Source organism: Erigeron canadensis, chromosome 6 (assembly GCF_010389155.1).
Source record: "Erigeron canadensis isolate Cc75 chromosome 6, C_canadensis_v1, whole genome shotgun sequence".
NCBI classification, from domain to species: domain Eukaryota; kingdom Viridiplantae; phylum Streptophyta; class Magnoliopsida; order Asterales; family Asteraceae; genus Erigeron; species Erigeron canadensis.
Window position 1 is genome coordinate 13,741,113 of NC_057766.1, and position 11,068 is coordinate 13,752,180.

At 39.5% G+C, this 11,068-nt stretch overlaps 1 protein-coding gene across 1 annotated transcript; it reads left to right on the forward strand.

Moving 5' to 3' along the window:
• Positions 1–7,463: 7,463 nt before the first annotated feature.
• LOC122604335 lies at positions 7,464–10,113 on the forward strand. Its single transcript, XM_043777222.1, has 3 exons — positions 7,464–8,363; positions 8,490–8,818; positions 8,913–10,113. Exons 1-3 carry the CDS (start codon positions 7,464–7,466, stop codon positions 10,111–10,113), a joined length of 2,430 nt encoding a protein of 809 aa, XP_043633157.1.
• Positions 10,114–11,068: the final 955 nt, after the last annotated feature.

Consider the following 11,068-nt stretch of genomic DNA (forward strand, 5'->3'; position numbering starts at 1 on the left):
GGAAAGAAAGGTTTCCATCCAGAAGAAAGAACAAGTTGATGCCTAGAGCTGAAGGACCATTCAAGATTTTAGATTGTATGGAGAAAATGCTTACAAGGTTGAGTTACCTGGAGAGACACATAAGTTTCAAGTACTTTTAATGTGGGTGATCTGATGCCCTATCTGGAGGATGAGTACCTCGAAGACTTGAGGACAAGTCTTTCTTTAGAAGGGAAGAATGACAAATTCAGTGAACTGATCGGCACCAGTGTACTGAACAAGTCAAAAGATCTGATGGAATTTCTAAGGGAAAAGAATATTTTGAGCTGAAGTCCATTTCCGAACTGAGGCAGAATTCTGAGCCAATAATGTTGTCTGAGCAAGCCATGCTAATTCTGCCAGCAATAGCTCACTTCAGACAAGTGTTTACTGAACCCGTTCAGTCACCGGTTGTAACATTACTCCAGTGGCAAGGGTCTTCAGATGTTACAAGAAGCAATCCACCAGCGAAGTTCTCCAGAAATCCACCAGAGAAGTTTCCCACTGAAGCTCTCTTGTCCACTGAAGCTCTCTAGTAATCAGTTCTAGTCCTCAGATAAATGCTCCAGATTTATGTTCTCAGTGGAGCTCTCAAGGGTGTGACAATGTAGTTGCAGATTCGTTGTGACAATCGCAACATAGATTTGATTATCGTTTATGTTTTTAGGAACTTGTTTGTAATCATTTAAATAAGAACTGGTGTTGATATTTAATGATTACGTTTGAACTTCAATATTATATTTGTTTATGTTTTGTATTGTGTTTGTGTGTTATATATTGTTTTGCAGGTACAAGAACATAGAATCAAGGTTTATAAGTGTCGTAGAACACTTAACGATGATTGGATGTTATGTACGAGCCAAACGAAGTCAAACAAAGAGTCAAAGGCACGTCCCTCGTGCTGACGTCATCAGCATGAAGGATTACCCTCGTGCTGACGTCAGCACGAGGTAGATTGGCTAATTGTTATTTCGGGCTTAATTACGCGATTAAGGCCGAAGCCCACACAACCCAATACTAAACTAGTATAAATAGAAGACCTAATCTACGAAATTAGGTTAATGATCTACGAATTCTTGAGAGTTATTCACGAATTTACGAGCTAAGGTTATTTGTTCCTTCGTGTGATCTCCTACACGAACCACAAGCCTTGTGCATCTCCTTGGGTTGGTTAATTGCTTATTAATCAACAAAAGGCAATAGCAATCTAGTTATCTCAAGAGGATTCCGCACTCTTGACATAACGAACCACGTCTTATTACGATCCACGCAACAATAGGACACTTTACAAGTGGTATCAGAGCCCTAAGGTTGATTACCAGAAGGTTTAAGATCGTTTGATTTGCTATTGATTGCAAATTCGTTTTGAAATTCGTGTTTTTCTTTGTGTTCGTGTCTAACTTCGCGCGACCTCGTGCTTACGTCAGCACGAGGTGATCCTTGCTCAGTGCCTACGTCAGCACAAACTTGACTTCGTGTCATCTTCGCGCCACGTCTGCAAGAACTGATCTTCGTGCTCAGGTGCGTGACCTCGTGTGTCTTCGTGTCACGTGCTTCTCGTGTGACTTTGTGTTCTTCGTGTCACGTGCTTCTCGCGTGACCTCGTGTTCTTCGTGTCACGTGCTTATCGCGTGACCTCGTGTTCTTCGTGTCACGTACTCCTCGTGTGACTTCGTGCCACACGATCTACGTTGTTATTTCGTTTAATTTGTCAACAAAAGATTCGAAAATGACGACTTTTGCAGCTGCCGCAAACTCACCCAATGCCTTACTTATCAGCCAGATGATCATGCATGATCATGAGGTTGGTCGAGATAATACACCTCCAAAGCTTTTCCGTATGGAAAATTATTGGATGTGGAAGAGATGTTTTGAAGACTACATTCATCTCACTGACATAGAAATGTGGCTAGTAATAACTCAAGGTTTTGATTGGTCTTCATATGAGAAGAACGGAATCAGTAGGTATACTTATGCTGATATGCCTATTGAAGAACGTAAAAGATACGCTGTTGAGGGAAAAGCATTGTCTACTCTAACTATGGCGTTGCCTCAAGATAGTGTATATCTGTTTAAAAAGTACACTACCTCAAAGGATTTATGGGATGCTCTCGAAAGATATTGTAAGGGCGATGTAACTTTGAAGAAAAACCGTATCAAGCTTCTCAAGCGTCAATATGAAGCGTTTAATGGACTGAAAGGAGAATCTCTTGATGAGATTATTATTCGATTCAGTCATTTGACCACTGAATTGTCATACTTTGAAGTTGTTTATCCTCAAACTGAGCTAGTTGATAAGTTCCTGGATTCACTTCCTAAAACTTGGACTGATTATGTTCATCAACTTCAAGATGATCAGGAATACAGTACATGGGATTTTGAGACGGTAGTCTCCAAGCTGAAGAGCAGAGACATGAAGAGAAGGATAAAAGACACTCACTCGGATTTTACACAAGATCCATCCTTATATCATGTTAAGAGCAATGCACAATCTTTCCATTCTATGCCGATGAGTATGAGTTCTGCAGAAGGAAGAATGAGTATTTACTCAGCCTTTTGTAATGCTCATGAAGCATTTATTGGGGGAAAGGTTACTGATCCTGCAGTAATTGATGAGGATTACAATCAAATAGATCCTGATGATTTGGAAGAAATGGATCTACAATGGCAGCTTGCTATGCTTACTATTAAGGTCAGAAGATTCACTCAGAGAACTGGTAGACCTATAGGTAATAGCACTAAAGGTTTTGACAAATCCAAGGTAAAATGTTATAATTGCGATGGATTTGGTCATTTTGCAAGGGAGTGTCAACGACCTAAGAGGATTGATAATACTGTTGCTGGTCGTCAAAATTACAATCAAGGCGGTATTACACCGAATAATCATAAGACGCAAGTAATGATTACATATCCTGTTACTCCACAGCAGCCAGTTTCGTCACCATTTTCGGAGTCAAAGGCTGTTGTTGTTCAAAATCCAGATGGTACTTATCAATGGGATACACAATCCAATGATTCCTCGAATCATGCCTACATGGTAGAATTATATGATGAGGTAGCTGCAACGATTGATTATGCTGTGTACTCAAGTGAAGAAAGTGCATCTGAGACAGTACAGAAGAATATGTGTAATGTTGCTGAGATAGTAAGATATGAGAGTGAACAAATGACTGCAGTAAAAGCATCTGAAGAAAAGGAAGAGTCATCAAATCCTTTTGATGACATTTCTATGAAGAGCATTGAAGAACAGGTGAAGGACTTTGAGATACCTGAAGGTATGACAACTGAAGACTTTGTTGCATACATGGCAGATTGAAGGTATCTTGTTCTTTATCTTCTATAATTGACGTGTGTAGAATGGTGTCAGATTTAAAACAAGAAATATTGAAACTAAAAGAAAATTCAACTAGTTTAACTACTGAAAATGTTATCCGTGAAAAGGAAAGTAATGAGTCTAAAGATTCCAATTTACTTCTACAAGATCACCAACAATCTAAATTAGTTTTTAATCCAGATGAAGTAGTATACTATACTTTGAAAGACTGGATACAGTTTTTTATGATAAAGAAGTATCTATAAATAGGATTGGACCTAAAACAATAATTGATAAAGTTTGGTGTGTGGAAAATAAAGAAGAATGGTTAGCTGAACAAATTCCATATAAGGATAGACATTATGCTCCTTTTAAACCAATAACAAATATGGAAGAAGCAATACAGACGCTTGATACCATAAATGAAATGAAGGAGTATGGTATACTAATCCCTGAAATAGAGAATGGTCAATCTAGAAAACAACAAGTAAAGAAATGCTATACTTGTCGTGAGAAAGGCCATATAGCTATTGAATGTCCAAATAGGATGGTCAAGAATCCTAAGAATGACAGTCAAGTCAAGTCACGGGATGTTAATGATATTTCTAATACTAAAGGGAAGGGTAAACTAGTTGAACAAGTAGCTTCACCAAAATTTATGAGTGCATTTAAAGAGGAATATGCCAAAAGACATCCTGATAATAAAAATGCACAGAATTATGTTAAGCTACTTAGAAATGTGTCATATGGAGAGTCTACTGTTACAAATCAAAGGCTTATTAATAATAGGTCTAAGACTCCAAAACGACAGGGACCTTCACAGAATACTACTTTTAGTAGTGTAATTTCGAGTCGTTCTCGTACACCTCAAAGGAGTAATTCACCTAGGAAGATGACTCAACAAAATCGATCCCCTCCTGTTAGAATTAATAGTTCGTCTAAATTCTATGATCGATTAGGGAGTCAACCTAGATTTGGTACTCACTCACAAGGAATTCACCTCCTAAGACTCGTTTCACTTCACCTAAGAAACAGTCTGTGACACCATCTTCATCCAAGGCTCCATTAAATAGCGATGGATATTGGACCGAATTAATCATTAGAGATGAATTCGGCAAACCTAAATCTCAAAAGGTTTGGGTTCCCTTCAGAAACTAACCATCTTATCGTCTAAATGTGCAGGGAGAACCAAGGAAGCCTAGTAGTCTTTGGTATGTTGACAGTGGATGCTCTCGGCACATGACAGGGGACAAGAACGTTTTGTCCAATTATGAAGATGTAAATGGGTCGTATGTTAGTTTCGCTGGTCCCAAGGGCAGCAACATCTCGGGCCAAGGTGATGTTGTCAATGGGAAGATTACGCTGGAGAAAGTCAATTATGTGGAACAGTTATCACACAATTTATTAAGTGTTTCTCAGATTTGTGACAAGGGTAATACTGTCCATTTTAATGAGAAAGAAGCAGTTATATTGAAACCAGGATATGTTATTCCTGAAGACTGGATCCTACTGAAAGCTCCTAGGAAGAGAGACATCTATAGCCTTGTGTTAGGTGTTGATAATCCAGAGGAGTCTGTTTGCTTGTTATCAAAAGCAAATGAATCTGAATCGTTACTATGGCATAGAAGAATGGGACATATCAATTTCCGAAAGATGAATGACATTGTCAAACATGGTTTGGTTGACGGCGTTCCCATGAAACGGTTTGGAATGGAAGACAAATCTGTACCTTGTCTGAAAGGTAAACACCAAAAGTCTGCACATAAACCAAAACAAGAAAATTCTATTGCCAATCCTTTTGAGTTACTTCACATGGATTTATTTGGTCCAGTAAATGTAAGAAGTATCGGTGGGATGTATTACTGTTTGGTGGTTACTGATGATTACTCGAGATTCTCATGGGTATTCTTTCTTAAGTCGAAAGATGAAACTCCGCAGATTTTGATAAAGTTCTTTGTCGAAACTGAAAATATTTATGGAGTTCGTGTTAAGAGAATCAGGAGTCACAACGGAACTGAATTCAAGAATAATGTGATGGATGTTGATGAGCGTCCATTTCGTGATAAAAACACCTAAAGAAAGGCTTCATTTCTATGCTTAAATGAGTTAATATTCCGGAACTATCGATACTTAATGAATGATATGTTTGTGCAGGTTCCCAGAAGATGCGAGAGAGGGTAAATGACATCAACTGACTCAAGAAGGAAGCCTATCAAGTTACAAGACACAAGGAAGTGGTTCGGGAGCCAAACGAAGACTCAAGTGCAAGACAGCAGCCACCAGCGCCGCTGGACAAATACCCAGCGCCGCTGGTGCTCACCAGCGAACGTTCTCCAGACCACAAGCGCCGCTCGAAGCTTCACCAGCGGCCGCTCGAAGTATCACCAGCGCCGCTAGCCCATTAGCCAGCGCCGCTAGCAGGCCCACCAGCGCCGCTGGTCGGCCCAGATCAGTAACAGACTTAAACACCTATTTAAGTCGAACTAACCCTCAAAACCCTAAGAGAGAGCCGATTCAGCAGCCCTAGCCGCCCAGGAATAACCTTAGATCGAAATTGCAGATTCCAAGAAGGTTTTGGAGCATCTAAACACCTTCTGATCTTCACTCTTGGTCTAAATCTTTCATCTTTATTTACTCTTTGTCTTTGAACTATGTCTTTTATATTCTCAGACTTTGTTATTCCTTTAATAATGCTAGGCTAGTAGGCTGAATACTTGTTTGGATCAATGTGATCATGTAGACGCTTATTGTTTTACTGTGTTTGTTTAGATTCTGTTGGAGTGTGCTTTTCTGTTTATCGTAGATCCATATTTATTAGTAATTCATGTTGCTATTGGTTTTATATCTGAACATATTAGTTTAATTCTGATGATTGTCTATAATCATGTACTAGGACTAATATGCTAGGACAGAAAACAACTAGTCGGTCTATAACTAGAAGTAAAAAGTGATTCACTTGTAACCGAGGGATCCAAAACCATAGTAACTAGGGTGAATTGAACATGAAGCTTAACAATACCAGACGCGATCCTTTGACTTGGAAACGAGCACTGTGGTGACCGGAGGGAATTATATCTGGTCATGGCTTAAGAACCGGATAATTAAAAGATGAATTAGTAACACAAACTTTAGGTCATAATACTTAAACCAATGAATCTAGCGAGAATTTGTTATAAAGGGTAGTGTAAGTCTAGTGACAACACTACTACTTAGGTAAAGTGAATCTAAGGAGAATCTGAACCGTGATTAAGTTTCCAACAGGCTAACAAACTAGTAGGATAGTATTTGGTCGCACCATGAGATCGGAGATGCCAAACAAGTATTTTAATTTAATTACTGATATTCGTCCTTTCACAACTATTTTCAGAGTAGCCTTTTGCTGCAAAGCATTTGGTTATATTTTCTTATTTAATTGCTAAAAATTAGTTTATTAGGAGTTAGTGACAAACCCCCAAACAAACTAGAATTACACGTACTACTTGATTAGGTAACGCAACGCGTCCCTGCGAAAGATCCTGTAATTTACCACTAGGCTGTACTCAACTGACCGGGTTCGCTGCTCGTTAAAGTGTGTGTTAGTTTAGATAGTTACTTATACAACATAAATTTTAAAGACTAGGAATAAATAAAAATAAAAAATATACACCCATCAAGTCTTTTTGGCACCGCTGCCGGGGACGCGACGCATTCTTAGTTTAGTAGTGTAGTTTGACCCTATTTTGTGTTTCAGCACGAAGTAGTTACTTTTTAGCATTTCATATTAGGTCAAATTAGGTTAAGTAGAAAATTAGGTCAAATTAGGTCAAAATTAGGTTTAGCATAATTAGTTGCATTTTAATTTTTCTTTTAAAATTTAAAAAATCCAAAAATTTTTGTGTTTTTCATTTCTAGCTAGTTAGTTAGTGTAGTTTTTCAATTTTTAGAATTAAATTGTTGCGTCGATCTTTTTCTTGAGTTTTGCAGGATATTTAGGTGGTTCATGCGTTTGAGATCCGGAACGGTCATAAGACGTAGTTTAACAAGCCTAAGTAGACTCAGACGAAGGAAGAGACTTTACAGATCCAACTAAACCCCCGTAGGGAATTTAGAACACCTTTTCAACCTAGAAAACTCAGTAGGAACAACCGAAACTATGTCTCAACCAAACTCACGTAGAGGTGTAATTGACGATTTTGACCGACCGATGATGGAAAGGACAAGAGCTGTAGCACCGATGCCGGGATCCGCTATAGTTTTACCCAGCCTAGGAGATTCATTTTCAGTCAAAGGACACCACCTTAAGTTAATTCAGGATAACCAGTTCGACGGCCGAGCTAATTCCGACCCTCACAAGCATGTAAGCAAGTTCACTAGCCTATGCAAAATGTTCAAATATGGAGGAAACGTCACCGATGACGATGTGCAACTTAGCTTGTTCCCGTCGTCTCTCACCGGAGAGGCGCGTGCTTGGTTCGATGAGCTCGATGAAGGTACCATCACCACATGGAATCAACTTCGCGAGGAGTTTGTTTCGCGATTCTTTCCCCTGAGTTTAGCTAGGAAAATGCTTCGAGACATCAAAGCTTTCAAGCAAGACGAAGGAGAATCACTAGTTGTTGCATGGAAAAGGCTTAGGGAGATGATCAGAAACTGTCACGGGAATGGACTTAGCAAGGATGAGATCATGGAAATCTTTTTCTATGGTTTAACGAAGAGTTCCCAAAAGGATTTGGACCTAGCCGGAGGTGGTAACTTTTTGTACAAGACTACTAATGCCGTGTACAAGATGATGGAAGATATGGTGCAAGCAAGCTTAGCTCGAGATGTAGATGACAAGGATCGAGATAAAAAGTCAAGAAGCACCGTGGCTAGCATCGAGAGCAACCCCGATGATGAGGTAATCCATGAACTTAAAGCTTTATCTAACCGTTTTTCTACTATTGAAGACAGGTTGAACATTATGGATAAGGACCTCAAGGTGATTGCACACGGGTGCAACAAATGTGGGGAGATGCAGTATACCGAAGATTGTGAAGAAGAAACCACCGAGCAAGTCAATTTTGTCCAGAATCAATACCGAGGAGGCTTTCAACGAGGACTATTTCAAAGAAATCCCGGTAATTGTAATTATAATGCAAATTATTCTAGAAATAATTTTGGTTCTTTTCAAAATACGTAGCAAAGGAGTAACGGTCAACCGGAGCAACCAAAAGCGGAAAATGAAGTCAAGGAGGACCCTATTGTCAAGCTCACAAACATGATGGAAAAGTACATAGACATGAATGACAAGAGGCATGATTCACTTGACAAGTATACAAGGTTTTTGGATGAGAAGATTAGTAATCTTGACCACAAGGTAGATACGGTGACAAGAGACCAACAATCCGCGATTCTTGGATTGGAAAAGAAACTGGAAAAGATGATGGCATTAAATGCAAGGAAGGAAAATGGTGTTCTCCCAAGTAATCCAAGGACGAATCCTCTCTCAAACCCTAATCCAAGTCAAAAGTACCAACCCCCGATCGGACGAAATGACGCCGTGTTCACCGAAGGTAATGACTCCACTGTGATTTCTAATGATTCTTGTGAAATTTCCAATCAGGTACATGGCATACGGAGGCAAAATGGAAGCGAAATGGACAAAAATTCAATTCTGGAATCTGTCCAGAACCACCCAGCGCCGCTGGAATCACCCACCAGCGCCGCTGGTAGCCCTTCAGGTAACAACCAGCGCCGCTGGAAGCCCCCAGGCAGACCACCAGTGCCGCTCGTCTGTCACCAGCGCCGTTGGTGAACCCTGCAGTTCGGATTCAGGCCAAATTTCGATTTCAGATGGAGACTTAGGTACCCAACTCGCATCCAAATGCAAAATGAAGGATGGAGACAATTTGGGCAGAAGTGAAAAAGTTCAGAATCCCGACACGCAGAATGATGAAAAGCGGACATCGCAAGCAAACGAGGATCCGGGAAGTTTTCTTATCCCTTGCACTATTAATGATGAATATTTTTCGAGTGCATTAGCTGATTTAGGGTCAAGTATTAATGTAATGCCTACTGCTATTTTTGAAAGACTTACCCTAGGTTCGCTAAAACCCGCCAATATGAGTATTCGGTTAGCCGATCAGACTTACCGACAACCCAAGGGGATTGTCGAACAAGTCCATGTCAGGGTTAAAAACTTACAATTCTGGACCGAGTTTGTTGTACTTGATTCAATTGATGGAATAGATACACCTATAATCCTAGGTCGACCATTTTTGCATATTGCCGATGTAACCGTCCATGTACTCAAAAGAGAAATAACACTGTCTGACGGGAAAAATGTGGTCAAAGTATCTGACTTAGATAGCAAATTGAATATAGTTAAAGCAGAATGCCTGAGTATGGAAGTAGGGAATGATGATCAAGATGGTGGCAAACAAACTAGGAAAGGAAAACGTGAGGGCAGAATAAGTTACGAATGCTTTAGGAATTTCAGAGAGAAAAAGGAGAAAGTAGAAGAACAATTAAGAAATGGGAGAGAAGTAGCCAATAGGATTAGGAAAATACTAGGAAATATGAAATGGGAGGAACGTGTAGCTGAACTTGAGAGGGACAAAATGAATGAAGTAATGGCTAGAGAACCTTATGGCAAGTTTTATGGGGACCCTAGCATTTTTCAAGTCCCTGGTCACATTAATTCAGTGTGTTTTGAAAATACTTACATGAATGAAGTAATGGCAAGTTTTAGAGAACGTGTAGCTGAACTTGAGAGGGACAAAATGAATGAAGTAATGGCTAGAGAACCTTATGGCAAGTTTTAGGTCCACCTCAAATGTTCTCCCCATAAGGATTTTCGAGGACCTAGTGTTAAGTAGTAAAATTCGTGGAAACAAGAAAACTTAGAAATTAGGTTAGTAGGAGGAGCAAAGGTCTTAACCAAAGGTATAGTAAAAGATGTTGTTATAAATGTAGGAGGATTTGATGTCCCGACTGATTTTTATTTAGTCAAAGACGATTCGATGACAAGGTACATATCATTTTGGGACAACCGTTTTTACTATCAGTAGGATCATCAATTAATGTGAAAGATAAGAAGATGACCATGACTTTAGGATTTAACCAAGTAGTTATAATCAAGGAGGATATCAGTGATCTGAATCCATTTGGAACTAGATGCAAGATTAGAAGTTACACTTCGGAAAGCAAGAAAAGGAGGATAGAATCACACCTTAGGGATAAATCAGACCTTTACATCAAAACACCGACGGGTGCCGGCCCTACCCTTAACCCGTACTGTTTATGGTATCCAATGGGAGGAACGTTTGATTTTGTTGCATATACTGATTCGGATTTTGGCGGTTGTAACAATGACAGAAAGTCTACAACTGGAGGTTGTCAGTTGTTAGGAGGGAGATTAGTATCGTGGCAATGCAAGAAGCAGACATGTGTTGCTCAGTCTTCATGTGAGGCAGAGTATATTGCTGCTGGTAGCTGTTGTTCCCAGGTATTGTGGATTCAGCAACAACTTCGTGACTACGGTATGGATTTTCTTGATACTCCTATTAGAATAGACAATAAGTCAGCAATAGACATTCCAAATAACTCTGTCATGCATAAGGTCACCAAGCATATTGATATTAGGCATCATTTCTTGCGTGATTGTGCCCAAAAGAAGTTAATTCATTTGGAAAAGGTTATAACCGATGATAATTTAGTTGATTTGTATACCAAAGCATTTGACAAGACTCGATTTGAGAAGTTAATTCTTCTCAATGG

Coding starts and splice junctions, on each gene's coding strand:
- LOC122604335 (XM_043777222.1), top strand. CDS start 7,464: ATGTCTCAACCAAACTCACGTAGAGGTGTAATTGACGATTTTGACCGA. Junction 8,364..8,489: donor AAGAAGAAACCACCGAGCAA/GTCAATTTTGTC, acceptor CAAAATACGTAG/CAAAGGAGTAACGGTCAACC. Junction 8,819..8,912: donor AACCCTAATCCAAGTCAAAA/GTACCAACCCCC, acceptor ATTTCCAATCAG/GTACATGGCATACGGAGGCA.